Raw genomic sequence first — 18,050 nt, 5'->3', positions numbered from 1 at the left:
TCACATGTAAAACCAGTCCTGACTGAGTGAGTAGTTACACTATCTGAACAGACAGAACAGTCCGCTAACCCCAGTGGAGCTCGAAATGTCATAGAATACTTTCCACACACTTTCAAAACTTATTTTATACCAGCTATTAAGCTAGTTATGACTTTCCAACCCTGACTTTAGCAGACATGTTTTATGACATCTTATGCCTTCTTTTTATGAATACATTTTAGTAGAGACCTTCAGTAATTGTAAAAAGGGTGAATATATAATGGTTAATGAGCATTGATGTCAAAAAACATATGGCTTCTAATCCCGAGCCTCATCAGCTCTGAAACGTATTGTATATGTTAGTGAGAGGGACAAGGTGTTCAGAGTTGAATAAACCGTTGCTTGTCTGTTCGGTTCTCCTCTTGAGGTGATGACTGGGCATGTCCAATCCCCTGCTCTGGGGCAGGGTCACCACTGGTTTCGACGAGGAGCAGGCCGCCTGTTCAGGAACAATCGTAATGATAAGAGCAGCATTAATCAGTTTCTCTCCCATCCATGTCTCCTTGAGTCGTAATGCTGTAAGGTTTGTTATGTACTGTGAGTGAAGAGTGGGAATGATGCATTCATAGATAAATGGTCTGCTAAATGGTAAAAATGTAATGTAAAGATAACATCACAGCAGACAATGGGTTGTCTGCACAAACAGCATGGGACCTATACAACTAGAAACTCAGTAGTGGCAAATGTGTTCCTGCCAATCAAACTGTAGTCATGAACCATAGCTGGCCTTTTTTCTACATACAATGTGGTATTGTGTGGCAACAGACGACAATAAAAGTCAAGTAGAATAGGCCATAAAGTACAAGTAACTAGAAATGATACAAAGGAAAGACTGCTCCCACCACCTTGACTGTTGTGTCTACAACTATGAGGATTGAGGTATATGTATACATATATATATATATATATATATATGTATAACATATTATATATACCTGGCATTCAGTGAAAATGCTGGGGGGAGGAAGAAAGAACAAAGAAAACACTTGCAGGATTTCTTATCCTTCATAACTTCTCTCCGCTTTTTACTGAAGTCAAAAGGCAACAGGCCTGTTGGCAGAGTTTCCATAGCAACATCTGCAGGCTTAGGTTTTATATCTACAAAAACGCAGAGGGAGGAGAGAGGGAAAGGAAACAGGCAAGGGGAGAAGAACCAGGCAATCCAATGAGAGGGGAGGAAGAGGATCACACAAGACACAAGGAGACACCAACCACCACAGCCAGTCCCTTTATTGTACACAATACCTCTTTATTAGCTCTCCTTTCCAAATCTGTTCATTTGTTTATTGAAATCCATTAATTGCTACAGAGGCACTTGACAAGGCTTTGCAAAAACAAAAGAAAGAGATGTATGCAGGTTCCCCACCCCATCGCCCAGATCCAGAGAGGGGAGAGAGGGTGGTGGGGTAGGGAGGGTACATCCATCAGGGAGAAAGGCTGAGTCACCACAACCTTACACATTACAGGACATCAATGAGGGGGGGGAGGGGGACAGGCTACAGTGACAGATGCTGAGGTGAGTCTATTCCATTAAATGTCTACGGTATGTCCCCTTACAACATCTCCATGTCAGAGAGTGACAAGTTAATGTAGGGGGGGTCAAGATCTTCCTGCTTAAAGTTCTATATTTGGTCAAGAGATTAAATCGTTGCATGGACAAACAACATTTGCCAAAGGGTCTAACTAATTGGAGTTAGCTGAGGTTAGACACCCACGGGCACTGTCACTGAAGCCAGACCTGATGAGAAGGAAAGGGGAAGAGAAGCACATTCTGCCCGAGAGTCTGTGGTTTTAGACAGTTTCAATCTTGTTCAGTTCAAACTGCAGATTTACTAGTTGACCTTTCTGTGAGGAGCACAAGGCATTTGCTGAGCTCAACACTATTTAGACATCCTCTCCAGGCAGGATGTGCGTACACCAAAAACAGCAGAGCAAGTCCCACCACCAGCTCACCCTCAATATTCATCATCAAATCAAAACAGAAAACATCAAAGCAGTCCATTGTCACTCACCCCTCTAACCCCCCCCCTCCCCAAGGTTTGCCAATAATAATAATACAAAATAACAAAAAATCAATGATCAAATACCCTCCCAGAGCAATCAAATATTGATATTCATCAGCAAAGAATCACAGCTGTGGAGACACTCCACTCCTGTTGACCCGCCAAGGTAGGGACAAAAGGTAGAGACAGTTGAGACCCTGGTCTGTGGAGCCCTGCAGTATCACCCCAGAGAGATCTTCAGTCTCCCTTTCCAAAGGGGGGAGTAGGGGAAAGTACTGTATAGTATACAGCTGACATATATTTGCAATCAAAACAATAATGATGACAAATGCCCAGGTTATAAATAATGTATCTGGAGATTACCAATCTCAGTTTCCCTACGTCCCAAGCTATTCAATATAAACGGCTGTGTTAGTGCTTCCATTAGTATGGTAACTACATTTAAAATGTTTGGTTTCAATTTATTATCATTAACATGGTTTCCATAGGTCCTTCTTTTAAAAATGAGACATCCCTATCTCTGTGTCTGAATTGAGGCTGTCCTTCCACAATAAAGTTATATACAATGGTATTTCAACGACCAGGAGGGTCCATCAACCATAACGGGAGGGTGGCCAAGACCCATGTTTTAGTAACCACATAGCTTCCCAGTCTACAAAACCCTATTCTCTCACCCTACTCCCTGTCCTCTTTGAGAGGATACCGTCATCTCTGTTAACCTGTTGTAGTCCGGAACAAAATTAACGAAGGTCCATCAGAGACCTCAGTGGGGTTAACTCAAGACTAAAGACACTGTTGGGACTACTTTCTACAAGAACTAGTGGAGAAAAATCATCTCACAAAGTGCAGACAACCTTCTCTCTCTCTCTCCCCTCAATGTTTATTGTGCATAGTCTTATAATAGTGAAGTAAAACCTTGACTCTGAGTGCCTTTCAAGGAAATAACAGAAGTGCTTGGTTAGGGTGGTCAATCTAACTTCTCATTGTGGCAGGATATTCAAATAATGGACAAAAGCTACTCTCAAATCTCATATGTAGCTCTTTACTAAATTGACTTTATATGCCTGATTTTGCTGTGATTAGAGATTTGTTTTAAAGCTACATACGGGGTCATTAAAAGGACAAAGTCACTCAAATAAAATAACAAGAAAAAAGTAAATCAACATCAACACCACCATAATAATAATAACGATAACCTATTTTCAGTATGAAATCAGATAGAAAACCAAGAAAGATTTAACAACAGGATGAATGTGTATATTACACAGAGGTCTAGGGTTGGGCTCCAGGTCAATCTAAAGATGGAAGGAGGGGGGGAGGGAAAGCCAGCCTTTAACATTTTAAAAGTCTATACTAAGCTGCAGTGCACCTTTTCAGAGAAGGTTGTTCAGATATTACAAAAAAAATGGTTTTTACACCGGTCGCTAAAAGGCATGTCACCCTACTAGATCCATATGACCATCCACAGCTGATGCAGCGCCCCCTGCTGGTCAAAGGTGAGTAACTCCTCTGAAACAGGTGGACCTCATATGTTAATAATACCATGAACAGTCTGATTCCAATTCCGTTCCTGATTCTAAATATTCAAGTGGTTAAGGTTTCTTTTCTTCTTAAGCATGTGGAGAGAGACCTCCACATGGGTTTGAGACTAAAGAGAGGGAATTAGCAGCTTATGTGAGAGAACAGTTTAAGTCGACTATATGAAGTAAGGCTGGAAGATGCATATCAAATGTGCACAGATATCAGTAACCCCCCCCTCCTCTCTAGCCCTCCCTCTGGCCATAGCGCACACACACAGGTGGGCATGGGACAAGGGTCTAGTCTAGCAGGGAGGGCTCGGCAGGGCGGATTATGGTGGGCCGGTGAGGAGCGCCAGGGGGTCTTCTGCTGCAAGAGGGGGAAAAAGAGCAAGAACAAGGCATGAGACATGCTCACGGAGAGACAGGAGAGAGAGAGAGAGAGAGAGAGAGAGAGAGAGAGAGAGAGAGAGAGAGAGAGAGAGAGAGAGAGAGAGTGAGAATGATGAAAGTGATGAAATCAACCAGTGGAGAAATGAGGGAGGAGAGAGGGTAGAACGTTATGAGAGAGATATGAAGGGAAAGGAGAGAGAGAACCAGGAGCCAGTGAGAGGAGAATCGGCCCCAGAGAAGGGAGAGATGACTTAGATGGGCGGCGTATTCATGAGGAACATGGGTTCCTGAGAAACTGAGAACGGAAAGCAACGTCAGGGAAGGAGATGGAAGTGAAGAGAAGAAGTGAGATGGGAGTGAAGAGAAGAAGAAGGGTGCAACAGAAAGGAGAATGGAGGCCCTGTGACAGAGGCCTGTGTCACAGGGGGGGCTCCTTATCTAACCAAACCAACAGACACTCAAGAGCCTGGTGCTGCCGTTATAGTGGCATCACTGATAACCTGGGAATTCAACAAGGAATAGTGGGCATAATATTATGTGAGGCGTCGTTATCCTTGGGTAAGAACCGGTAACTGCTCTTACTGAGGGGAGCCACGGTGGTCTTACCTGGGCACACCGGGGGGGATGCGGGCGGGGCGAGAGGGGATCAGCGGGGGTGCACTGAAGGGGTCCTGACTGCTGTTGCTGCCAAAGGCGTTGGCGGGGGGGCCGGGACGAGAGGGGATGGGGGGCGCCCCGAATGCTGGGGAGGGGTTTAGCGGTGGTCCCGGCGTCGGGCCTCGCACTGCAGGTGGACGGCTGGGAGCAGGAGCGGCGGCCGCAGCTGCAACCGGTCGACGCTGGGGGGTGGGACTGGGGAGGGGCGGGAGCAGAACGACGAGTGGAAAGAGAGAACAAACACATAAAGAAGGAAGAGGAAGAAAAAGAAACATTCTACATCACGACAGAAATGCACAAAGTAGTCTCTTACCCAAGTCATCTAAATGTCTGACGAAGGCTCCAACTCTAAATCCCCATCTCCCCCATGTCATGGCCTACACTACGGTCCGACCCAACCCAGCGGTGTCCCCCTCCCCCTCCCCTTCCCTTCCCTTCCCTTCCCTCCCCTCCCCTCCCCTCCCCTTCCCTTCCCTTCCCTTCCCTTCCCTTCCCCTCCCCTCCCCTCCCCTCCCCTCACCTGGACTCCTGCATCCAGCTGTTGTTGACGGGTGGGGGCACAGGGACGGACACGGTGGTGGTGCTGATGTCACCGATGAGGTGCAGCGCCTCCTTGAGGGCGTGGTACATGCGCAGCATCTCGTCCCTGCGCTGGGCCTGGTCCGCCGACTCCTCCATCAGGCTGTTCTGGTCCCCAGATGAGTAGAGGTAGGCCAGCAGCTCCGAGTGGATGAAGTCCTTGGCCTGAGGGAGCAGAGGGAGATGTGAGAGGAGGGGGAGGAGAGGGGGAGGGGAGGAAAGGGGAGGGAAGAGTGGAGGAGAGGCTAGGGAGGGACGCCGGCGGCTTCAGACTAACGTCCAGTGGACTCTGAAACAAGAATCACTGCCGCCTCGATAAGCTCAGGAACTCCACACCCGTGGAGAGCATTCCAACCTAACCACGTTTCTCACAGAACCCGTGGTCCGACAAGACTGAGCCGGACGACAGCCGGAGGACAGCCGCTCTCTCTCCACTCACGTTGTTGATCATGAGGTGCATGATGGTCTTAGGCATGAGGTCTCGGATGGACTTGTTGACGATGCCGGTGTAGGAGTCCACCAGGTTACGGATGGTCTCCACCTGCCTCTCCAGCTGGGGGTCCATAGAGAAGGTGTCTGCAGGGGCAGAATCCTCACCCTCTACCTGGGGAACACAACACAACACTCATACTGTTCAGTACGGGGCTGTTCCATTTGGTTCCGCTGTCAACATGACTGGCCCTTTCTTCGAGTTGAGTGCTTGAAGTGAATACATCTAATATTCTGCCACCGGTGTTATAAACAGTACACACCACTGCCTATAACATCTGCTCTCCCTGGGATGTTAAGAGAGACCCGGTCTCTCCAGATCGAAGGGCATACGGTTCAGCTTTCTAGTACCTCTGCCGTGACGGTAGTGTCATACCTGGTCCTTCTCAGGATAAACGCCTGCCCTGAGGAAGGAGGCCTTCCAGCTGTCCACGTCCTCCTGGGAGTCACAGGCCAGCTCCACCTGACGCAGGTCCTTATACACGTTCCTGGTTGGGGGAAAGCGGATGCAGCGCAGAGGTCAAACCGAGCCGGATGAAAAGCCGGATGAAAACAAGGGACATACTAACAAACGGCCGCTCAAGACACCCCGGAAATGCATCCATCCACAAACTCTGACCTGGACTCAGTGTTGAAGATGGCAAAGATGTGTTTAGTGGACATGAAGCCTTTCTCTACATCTCTCAGCTTCAGGTTGTCCAGGGGCAGCATGTACTTCTTCTCTTTTTCCTTAAGTGACACAGAAAAGAAAGTGTTTGAAGGAAAACATCGCAACCATGAACATTAGGAGGAGGCATTGTAAAATCCATTCACGGACGAGACAAAACGGTCTTGATACAAGCACTGAGCTGCTCCAGCAATGAGCAGACAGGGTGGAATGTGTTTCCTCTGTCTGGGGAGACCACCAAGCTGGTGAGAGGGACGGGAGGATGAGGGAGAGAAGAGGAGGAGCAGGCGGGAGTGCTAGGGGGATGGGGGCGCCAGCTTTCACTGTTGAGAAGAAGCATCTGGAAACGTTTATGTCTGCGCTAACACAGAGAGCAGCACAGTCTCAACAGTTACATCACTCAGAGCAGCACACAAGCCCCTGCCCCCCTCGACACGCACGCTCACTAACTGAAGCACAAATACTTAATTACACGCATGAAGACATACAAACATCCATGCACTTTCACATATTGTAAGCAGACAAATGTAGCATACATACGCACAAACATATGCACCGATACATAAACATATACGCCGACACACACACACACACACATATACACACACACACACACATCCCCCAAACCCGCCCCCAGTAACCCAGTACGATTTCCTGCAAATTCCAAAGTCAGATCCCGGCTGGAACATTTCAGCCCGCCTGCCACGTCAGTTGGCTTCTACCATCCTCCCTCTCTCCTTCTCTCATACCCTTTCTCCCGCTTTCCCTCCTTTTCAGCCAGCGAGGACTGGTAGAGACTGAATAGTACCCGTCATTTTTAGGGAGTAGGTAAGGTTGTGGGTCAAAGGGTGGTGTTTTGCTCCGTCCAGTATCTTTTTGAGGCTTTTTTGGGGGGGTTTGGCTGGGCGCATCGACACGGCCAAGGCCTGGGCTGTTCTGGGACAACGTCGACAGTGGATCACCGGCAAGTACAGGAATAAGACTATGTTTGTGAATGCATGCATGTGTAAATCTTAAATGTTAAGATAACGTCATCCGTGCTGTGGGGTTTCAGTTTGTTATATATCAAATGTTAATGTTATATATTAAATGTTTGTCTAAACAGAAGAGAGATGTAATACTATAGTAGAATAATAAACAAAATTAGCCTCGTGCATGCATTTACAACCTTTCAAAGGACCTAAAATGCATTTAAATCTTTCCCTAACCCTATGTAGTTGGAGAGGGCAAACAGTGTCCAGTTTGGTGAAGTTGTAAAATGTACTGAGTTATTGCTAATTATCAAGTTGAATTTATTATGCAGAAAAGAGAAAAACCTAACCTACTTACTATAGTGTGGCTACATGTATCAATGCAGTTGTATTTGGACCTGCGTGTGTGGTTTCTTTATCTGGGGCGGGTTCAAAGGAATGTTTACTCTGTCTCCCTTTGCCCCCAGTCCTGTCCCTAGGGCACTGACCTGCAGTCACAACGACCTGGCGGCCCTTCCCCCCCTCACCCCCCCGCCTGCCCAGTGTTCAGACTACCTGTTCATCAGGCTGCAGCTGAACAGTAGTCTGCACATTGGTTAGGCTGGGCCGGGACACACACACACACACACTCCATGGAAGAGAGACAGAGGAGTCATCAAGGCCACCGGGGGCCTTCAATGGTGTTCTAGCCTGATCTCCCCCACAACGGCAGTGAGAGGGGGAGGAGGTAGGATGCAGGTTATATATCAGAGCGAGGGCTGGTCATCAGGAGGGGTGGTTCAGTCCCCTCTCTCTCTGGCAGCATGCATGTAGTGTTTATTCCCCCAGGGCGAGCCCAGTCTCTCACCTCCTCATCCTTGTACCAGGACAGTGACTCGGCGGTCAGGACGAACCAGTACTCCTTGGAGCCTCCCTTCATGATGCTGATGTTGATGGTGAGCCAGCCTTTGCGGATCACCTGTCATAGTTGAAAGGGGGTGGGGGGTGGGAGAAAGAGAGGGGTGGCGGGGGAGAGGGTATTCCAGGACGGAGGGGAAACATGTTTGTCATACAGGCTCATTGAGGTAAAGACACTGTCTCCTGGTATGTGGTGATACTGTAAGACTAACGTGACTAAAACTAATAAAAACCTTACCTGATTACTCACTGTGAGTGTTTTCGCTTTCTCCAGTTCAATAGCAACACTAAGTCATTAAGCATTCTGCTACTTCTTAACGGAGCATACTGCTCTGGGAAATACTAAGCTTGAGGTATGTACAACGACGACAGAACACAAAAGCATCACCCAGAAGGGAGAATTAGCTGAAAATGTAGAAAGGCTTGAGTGTCAAACAAACAAAATGGGGCCAGATGGTGTCCAGACCAAACGGGCCCCACAAAAGGGTCAAAGGACAAGGGGTTGACGGTGGTATGTTAGGGTCAGCAGGTCAGTACACACTACCCTATACACTCCTACAGTCGTTAAAACAGACAAGGGTTAGTGGGGTTAACTGGGCACGGATACACTCCAGTGTAGGGCAGAGGGGCTAAATACCTAGCTACGGACAGCAGAGCAAGAGGTAAGGAATAGGGAGAGGTGAGAGGAGGAAGGGGTGGGAGGGAGATGCCGTAAGGAAGGTAATATGCAGAGAAATAATGAGAGAAGAGTAGACTGAACCACGGTTCAGTTTCAGAGAGGAGAGGGAGGAAAAAGTGAGATGCAGAGGCACTTAACAACAGTTAAGTGTTTTGGATGAGGGTGACCCTCTTAGCCATTGCTACCATTAGGAATCTAGACCCCATGCAGTGCTATAAGCATCAGGGGGCACAGCTATTGAACCATCAAAAACATTCTGTTAAGGCCGATTCCGCTAGGAGAACAGGCCCAGTTTAAAACGGACCTCAACCTCTCCCTCTCCTTTGTGTTTTCTCAGGAGGACGGGGGTGAGTTTAGGGGGGAAATACACATTAGTAGGAAAAGCAGGAAAAGGAACGAGAGAGAAGGCAAATAGAAATAAGTTTAAAAAAGCAGAGTGTAGTTTGCCTTGTCGGGGAAATGCCTCAAACCCCCCTCAGAAATGAGTTAAGTTAAAACCCCCGGCCTTAATGTCAGTGGTGAGTTCGTTTACGACACAAGTGCACGAGAAGAAAGACAGAAGATGAGGGTATGAGGTGACAGACATGTGAGATGCTTTTGTTTTCGATACTCTCGTCTCAAATAAGCATGTCTGGTGAGGAGGGTGGGTGGAAAATGAGCTCTGTCCAAACAGGGGAACTGACATAGAAACAAAGATGGCCTAGAAATGGCAGGTGGTAGGAATTGGGCTATTTTAAAAAATAATAATCAAGCTACCAGGGAACATTTCTACACACATTCTCCATCCATCTACACACAACTGTTGTCTGGCAAGTTTGTAAACGTGGATATATGTATTGTATTTTTTTCCAAAAGGATACAAAACTTGATTCATAACTCCTCAAATCACATTTGATCAGCCAACTTCACAAGCCCCCAATTGTTTCAATGAACACCTTTTTGCTGCTGTTAATAATGTAATAATTGCCGCTATTAATAATGTAATTACGGGAATGTCGATCAAAGCTGTAGAATCATAAAGCCCCTGCATGCCCTTCTCCCACCACTGCCCCCCCTCTGCTCCCTGATTTAAGTGATGAAGAGCTTCAGAAGAGTTGTTATGGTGAGAGATAAGAGTGTCCAGGTAAAATAGTGACGATTGGAGCACAGTGAGCGTGTTAACATGCAATGATGAGTTTGATATGGTTTCATTTGGCAATCCATGAGAGGATGTAGAGAAAACATTTAGAGAAGACAAACCACTCACAAACACAAATCACAAAAGTTTGGTGTGTCTAGTGTGATTCATCATGTCCAAACCCAAACCCCGCCCCCCGCCCCATCCCTGTGATGTTGGAGATGATTCTCCACAAGGCAAACTGTGTTGGCCACCGAGCCCAGGGCAGCAGGAGTGAGAACCAAAGGCAGGAGAACTGACACTGGCCACTCTTACAGGGATGAGGATACATCACCCACACTCTTCTTTGTTCTTTCACAGACAATCACATTAGTAATTACATTTCACCAAGTGGTACAAACCATGATGCAAACGTTTCTGGATGTGCTTGGAGAGAGAAGTTTCAGAACTGGTTTTAACGTTTTAGAAAAAAAGGGAACATAAAAAGTTAGTAATAATCTATGTCCAATTAAGACAATTACTAGCTTGTTAGAAAACAGAAATTACTGAGCATAACCCGGATGTTATTGACAATACCATTACCGATTACGGTAATTAAAACTCTAGGATTGTAATTGATCTCAGGTTTGCCGTCAGTCTTTGAGACTTAAGATTCTACCTTCTCCTCCTCGCCCTCTCTCAGTCCGCTTAGCTGCAGAGTAGAAACATATGACGAGAAATAAACAGCTCATAATTTTTTTTACAAGCATCAACTCCAGTATGGGGGGGGGGGAGCTTGGTGAAGAGGAGTAGCCTGAAACAAGGAGTCAGAACACTTATGGCCCCAAATACAGTTGACCCCAGACCCTCTCTCCCTCCCTCTCTAAGAGCGTCCTGGTTGGCTAACCTGTGATGGCCTCAGTTCTCCTGCTTGGGTGACCCCTGCTGACCCCTAACAGGGTGTGGCTTGGATCTGTGGGGTACTTACCAGAATCTCACCGTGCTATGATGGGAAGGGGGACGGGTTAAAGCAAAGGATGGCAGGATAAATCGTAACAGAGAGAAAGGAGGAAGCAAGCAAGCATTGGGTGTGTTTGGGGTGGGGGGGAGGAAAGGAGTAGGAAGAGATTGTGATTGTGGGAGAATGATAGAAAAGGATGGGATCCATGAGACAGCCATAGAGAGTGAGAGATGGAGAGAGTGAGTGAGAGAGAAATAGAGAGTGAGAGACAGTAAGAGAGAGAGAGAGAGAGAGAGAGAGAGAGAGAGAGAGAGAGAGAGAGAGAGAGAGAGAGAGAGAGAGAGAGAGAGAGAGAGAGGGGGAGCAAGAGAACAGAGTTACATGCAATTAGATTGACTTCCACAAAAAAAGTACCACAAATCGGTTATGTCATATTGGTTGCTTCATTAATGGCGACTGGGTCCATGCATATTCTGAATTACAATACAAAAGTGCTCGAGTTAGTAGGAACACTGGAAAACAAACAACATCATTCAGTGATTCATTGTTGCTTTGCTGTGGGGGAAGGGGGGGCGGGGGGGTGGGGGGAGGTTCATGCCTTGGCTGTATTCCAGTGCATGCAAATACATGATCAGAGTGATAGTGGTAGTAGAAACACAGCTGTCCGAGTGCAGGGAAGCAGGGAAGGGGCTCAATGACTCACTAGGGCAACTCTCCCCTTGCTGAGATGGAAGTTGCATATGGCATTGCTCTGGGATAATATAATCTGTCAAAAATGTACCTCTACTGGGACACAGAACCTGAGCGGGGTGCACTTTTAGTGTGGATCACAGTGAAGCAGCCATCACATCACTTCAGGATTTACAGAACACATTTTTTTAAGCAGAGAAACATTTTAAAAACACAATGGCTAAAGGGGTTATTAAAATCATACCTAGTTTTATCAAAAGAATGGGTGTGGGCTTGTCTGTTAGGGCATTTGGCTATAAGCAGTGGTTTTATGGAAACCCCTTGGCTATAAAGTGAATGAATGGGGAGTATATATGGGAGGTTATGTGAGTCTCTAGGCTGATAGGGTCAGGTAGGGTTAACAAGGGTGGTGGATATGCTGGTTACACACAGGGGCAGTGTCAGTGGACAAAGCTGCTTGATTTTCTTTGGGATAGGTTAAGACAGGGTGGGGCAGGAAACACTAACAGGGTGAGGAGAAGAGTGAGGAAGTCTACCTGGTTTGGAATGGCCCTTTTCTTGTTGGCAGCAGTGTTCCTCTGCTGGGCACTGTAATGGGGAGGAGGAGGAGGAGGAGGAGGGTTTCAGAAAGACCAAACAGAAAGAAGGGGAGAAAACACATTTAGTATCACAAACAGGTTATCACCGTGGTACCTGCAATAATAAGGACTACGCAATAAATCACATCTGTTCACAACCGTTCTCAATCCTATCCGTACACTCTAGTGATCATCCACAGACAGACAGAGAAAGTGTGTGGTGGTGGTGGTGGGGGTGGGGGGGGATTGGGGGCATTGGGGGGGGGGGGGGGGGATTGGGGGATTGGGGGATTGGGGGCAGAGGGGATGGTGACACCCACCCACCCACCCACACACACACCCACACACCCACCCACACACACACACACCCACCCACACACACACACACCCTTGTGTGATATCCGACAGCCCACCTGTTGTTGCCGTACCCCGGGGGGCTACCATCATCCATCCTTCTGAAGTCAAGACTGAAAGTGACGTCGCCAGAGCCGTTAACAACCCCCCCTACCTGAGTTCACCGCCACCATGCTCCATGCGCAGGATAGAAACCCACACGCAGCGCACACACTCGGACGAGCTCGTTAGACCTAGCCGCCCAACATTACTCACAAGCCAAAGGCATCAACCTCAAGCAAAGAGGGGGGAGGAGAGAGGCTCCTCTCGGCTACCGCTACATGCTGGGAAGTCCTACGTTAATTGCTTCTCTGGAGGATGAACAGGATCAGGAGCGTACATCACCGCCCTCTCTCTTAAAGAGCATCCTCCAGGAGCGACTGAGCGGTCAGCAACGTGCAAATCACAACACCAAACTGGTAATCAAGACTGTCAATCACCGCTGTCAAAACTAAGACTCTTGAAGCACACTCCAAATAAGGGACCTTGCGATCCAAATGCCTAGAGGTCAGTGAGGGAACGCAACCCCGACAACTGATGCATGCTGGGTTCAGCTGGTTAATGAGGACCATGCAGGACAGATGCCGATGCTAGACTGACCCTCCATGACCCTAACCCCCTCCCCCCCCGGCAGGCTACGGAGTTGATGTTCTAGCTGATGATAGTGATATGCTTGTTAGACTAATCTGTGTCACTGCACTCAGCATGTGGTTCATTATCCTGCGATGCCGTTCCTTGTTAGAATCATCCTGTTCCAGTGGGATTCACTAGTGTTTTAAAGTAACGGACGTTCAAACTCAGTTTTTCTTTGACAACAGCAGGAGAGTAGACCAACACATCTGAGATGGGGACACAGTAGCCCTTGGGGGGGGGGGGGGGGGGGTCTCTGCAGTCTGCACACAGCAGTCCAGAGGGATGAGCAGGTGCAGATGGGACTTGGGGCAGCAGGGAGTTAGAGGGGCACCCCGGGTCACCAGACACACCGTGGCAGGTCGCTGGGTGCTAGGACACAAGCAGTGGGGTGGGATGGGATAAGAAGGGACGGGGAGTTGACAGGGAAAGGAATTACGGTGGAAGAGGGGATGCATACTTAGCAAAGCCTATGAAGTCCTCGTGGTTGGTGTTGATGTAGGACAACTCAATGTCAATCAGCAGCAGAACCTGGATCACCGACAAAGAACCGTTGTTACAATGGATTGTTCAAATCGAAATTGTTCAATTTAAACGGAGAGAGAAGACCATAAGACACTGTGGCGTTAAGACAAATTCTTAAGATTCTCATGCGGGGTCGTCTTTCTCTCTCTACAGTCTCGGAGCACTGACCTGGTCCTTGGTCTTGCCCTCTCTCTCTCTGACGTAGGTGGTGACGATCCTCTCCGTCTCCTCTCTCAGTCTGGGGTAAGAACCCAACTGCAAGGTAACACACCACACAACTGCAACACTGACTGTACAAACACACACACACACACACACACACATGCTTTTGCACGGATTTACTTGGAGACTTACCTCCCATACCCATAGATAAATTGCAGGAAAGTACAGGAAAGGGAAGGAGATAGGTGCTGAGCCCTGATTAAGCATATTTACTGACACACTCACACACTTTCTCACCTAAAAGCATGCACACAGGATGAATGCCTGTGGTCTACGAGGCAGTGAGGCGTTTACCGTCAGCTGGGGATGATCAAGACGGAAACAATGAGTAATGCTGTGATAATGACCTCCTTTACTGGAGTCAGACGTTAGAGCATTCAATGAAATAACTACGTATCAAAATGATATTGCATTCGATTGCATTTATATAAATGAAATGAGTATGAATACAGACACTCCTACTTATCAAAAAGCATATTCATCCCAAGCTGATGGTGAAGTTTGATATTATTTCATATTAGTGAAGAATACAGGAAAATGGAGAGGAGGTTGAATGACAGAGTGAAGCGCGGTGGTTTCTTCAGCTGAAGTGATAATATCACGGTGGGAAGGGAGTGTTCAGGCTGGAGTGTGTGGCTCTTTTAAAATGCAGTTCCCCCCTCGGTCCACAAGATGGCAGATAAGCACTGTTGCTATGGTAACACACCACTACAGCTCTCCCTGAGCAAAGAGAGCCACAAGCTATTTGCATGATTTCCCTCACGTTCCCTTTCCATCCGGTTAAGCAGACAATAGAATGCCAATCGTCTGGATCAGTGAGGGAGCCTAGCCCCGTGCTCTACTGTGCTTACAGACTGGGTCTGAGCCTTGAGGAGGAGGGAGGCAGTGCAGGGTGGGACATGACGCGGAGAACCGCTTTAATGTGATGGAATCAAAATGAGTCAGACAAATGATGAAGGGGCTGAGGAAATTTGAACAAGATATGTTTTGAAATTGTGTACGTGATTTGCAAGTCGATGCTTGATCGTTATGCTTGAGCCATATGGGCCGTCGGAAAAAAAGACAGGGAATGGGAGGGGATGGGAGGTGTACAATCTAAGCACTGCATATGGGGGTGGGGATGGTTTCATTAGAGTTTGGGTTCTGATTGGCAAGGACAGAGACTGGCATTAACACGGCGAGATGCTCTAGATCCCAGGGCGTCCCTGTTGTCGTAAATCTCCTCTTTCCTGCGGCTGGGGTCTATCCTTGGTTACCTTGACGGCACACTTCATGACGAGTGCGGTGAGCTCAGACACCACTAGGTCCACGCATTTCAGGCTGGGCGCTCGCAGTTTGAGGATCTGCTTTTTGACTATGGCCTCGAAGGCCAGGTCAGGGGTGAACAGCCCCGTTCTGTGAGGGGACGTGGGCACCAGGGGAATTTGTGTGGTGGTGGTGGGGCAGTGGAGAAAGGGATAGGCAGAGAAATAACAAGAGGAGAGGGGAGGAGAGACAGAAAGACAGGAAAGAGAGAGAGATAAAAGTATTTTGTTTAGTTAGTTAGTCATTTCTATCTTTTTTATAGAAATACAAGCAAGTAGAAAAGGACAAGCTGCAGGTTTCTCACATCCTCATCTCGTCCAGGGCAGGTCCTCTCAAACTACGTCAGTGAGGCAGAGGTGGATGCATGATGTTCAACTCATAACAAGGAAACAATAGTTTGATATCAGTGCTACCAGTGGTGTGCTGATGTCAATCCCTGGGCTGATAGGGACTGGGGTGAGACCTGCAGCTTGTCCACGTGAGACCAGAGATGCTCAGGGAAAAGCTAACCCCCTCCCCCCCCCCCCAACAACCATCTCCACGACGACACAACAACTGTCACAACACTCCAAAAACACGACAGTCCCACCTGCACACAGGGCTAACTGGGGCGGACTGAGGGAGGTCAAACTGCACAGAGCCCAAATCCTCTGGCCAGACACACAACTTAATGTATTGAATAGTCTTTACAGAGAAGACGAAGGTATTCAAAGAGGCCATGGACAGCTGCTCTGGGCGAGTGTGCCCCCTCAGGTGCGCCCCCCTGTGGTCAGGCTGGGTCAGGAGTAGCTGGACACCTGCAGTACCTTGCTGGTGCACTGCCTGACTGTGTTGATGAGCTCCGAAATGACCAGATCGATACATTTGATACAGGGGGTTTTCAGCTTAATGAGCTGCTTTTTCACGATGGCCTCAAACGCCAGGTCTGGAGTGAACAGGCCCGTTCTGAGGACGCACAGAGAGACAAAGACACACAGACAGACAAACATACATACATACATACACATAGACATACATACACACAGACAGACAAGTACAACAAACAGGTTATTGCATAGCTAGAGATTTACAGGGTTAAACACAGAAAGAGAAACACACCCGAGGAATAAACAAATATACAGGAACACAGAAGAGAGAGAGAGAGAGAGAGAGAGAGAGAGAGAGAGAGAGAGAGAGAGAGAGAGAAAGAGAGACGTTAAAAGGCCAGACAGAGACAGAATTAAGGCAGACAACCACAAATGGTACATCAAAAAATAACAGGAAGGAATACGAAACACGGAGAGAGAGAGAGACGGTTAGAAGTAGAAGGACAAGGAAAAGAGAACAACCAGACAATCACATGGCAACAGATGGATATGGACATTAGTAGAAATATAAAGAGGGAGAAAAAAACAAGGGGGAAAATATCAGACAAACAAATGGCAGGAAGGAAAAGGTGGGGAGAGAGGTGTGTGTGTGTGTGGGGGAGAGCATGAGACACGTTTAGATAACACACACAACCAACATTTCGCTGAAAACGGCGGCGGCTCGTTCTGTGGCAGAGTGCTCTTTGGACATCTCCGTCCGTTGTGACTAAACATGCTGCTGTGGGTCAGTTTTACACAATGGTAGACATAGGAAGTGGTAGAGCAAGAGTTCACGGTGTGTGTCACGGTCTCCTCTCCACTTGCCTGACACCATGGACGTTCTTAATGGCGTGACTGATCTCCCTCCTCAACTCCTTCTCATCGAACACAATCTGGGAGAGGAGAGAGAGAGAGAGAGAGAGAGAGAGAGAGAGAGAGAGAGAGAGAGAGAGAGAGAGAGAGAGAGAGAGAGAGAGAGGGTTCAGCAGATCCAGTTACAGTGGGGAGAACAAGTATTTGATACACTGCTGATTTTGCAGGTTTTCCCACTTAGAAAGAATGTAGAGGTCTGTAATTTTTATCATAGGTACACTTCAACTGTGAGAGACGGAATCTAAAACAAAATCCAGAAAATCACATTGTATGACTTTTAAATAATTAATTTGCATTTTATTGTATGAAATAAGTATTTGATCACCTACCAACCAGTAATAATTCCGGCTCTCACAGACCTGTTAGTTTTTCTTTAAGAAGCCCTCCTATTCTCCACTCATTACCTGTATTAACTGCACCTGTTTGAACTCTTTACCTTTATAAAAGACACCTCTCCACACACTCAATCAATCAGACCCCAACCTCTCCACAATGGGCAAGACCAAAGAGCTTTCTAAGGACATCAGGGACAAAATTGTAGACCTGCACAAGGCTGGGATGGGCTACAGGACAATAGGGAAGCAGCTTGGTGAGAAGGCAACAACTGTTGGCGCAATTATTAGAAAATGGAAGAAATTTAAGATGACGGTCAATCTCCCTCGGTCTGGGGCTCCATGCAAGATCTCACCTTGTGGGGCATCAATGATCATAAGAAAGGTGAGGGATCAGCCCAGAACTACACGGCAGGACCTGGTCAATGACCTGAAGAGAGCTGGGACCACAGTCTCAAAGAAAACTATCAGTAACACACTACGCCGTCAGGGATTAAAATCCTGTAGCGCACGCAAGGTCCCCCTGCTCAAGCCAGCGCATGTCCAGGCCCGTCTGAGGTTTGCCAATGATCATCTGGATGATCCAGAGGAGGAATGGGAGAAGGTCATGTGGTCTGATGAGACCAAAATAGAGCTTTTTGGCATAAACTCCACTCGCCGTGTTTGGAGGAAGAAGAAGGATGAGTACAACCCCAAGAACACCATCCCA

General features: G+C 47.6%; 1 protein-coding gene across 1 annotated transcript in view; it reads right to left on the bottom strand.

The window, feature by feature from the left end:
• Positions 1-1,282: 1,282 nt before the first annotated feature.
• The window catches only part of dnm2a (dynamin 2a), a 35,317-nt gene continuing 18,549 nt past the window's right edge, over positions 1,283-18,050 (bottom strand). Inside the window, exons 9-21 of the mRNA XM_080524313.1 lie at positions 16,962-17,029; positions 16,098-16,236; positions 13,933-14,019; positions 13,700-13,770; positions 12,175-12,226; positions 10,667-10,699; positions 8,163-8,273; positions 6,297-6,406; positions 6,054-6,165; positions 5,628-5,792; positions 5,130-5,353; positions 4,559-4,804; positions 1,283-3,929 (exon numbers count right to left, since the gene is read on the bottom strand). Coding sequence (XP_080380439.1) covers positions 3,860-3,929; positions 4,559-4,804; positions 5,130-5,353; positions 5,628-5,792; positions 6,054-6,165; positions 6,297-6,406; positions 8,163-8,273; positions 10,667-10,699; positions 12,175-12,226; positions 13,700-13,770; positions 13,933-14,019; positions 16,098-16,236; positions 16,962-17,029 — 1,488 coding nt within the window. The 3' untranslated portion in view covers positions 1,283-3,859. The remainder of the gene's footprint in view (positions 3,930-4,558; positions 4,805-5,129; positions 5,354-5,627; positions 5,793-6,053; positions 6,166-6,296; positions 6,407-8,162; positions 8,274-10,666; positions 10,700-12,174; positions 12,227-13,699; positions 13,771-13,932; positions 14,020-16,097; positions 16,237-16,961; positions 17,030-18,050) is intronic.

This window comes from Nansenia antarctica (genome assembly GCF_963989245.1).
Source record: "Nansenia antarctica genome assembly, chromosome: 2".
NCBI lineage: Eukaryota > Metazoa > Chordata > Actinopteri > Argentiniformes > Microstomatidae > Nansenia > Nansenia antarctica.
This window is presented reverse-complemented; position numbering and strand designations above follow the sequence as displayed.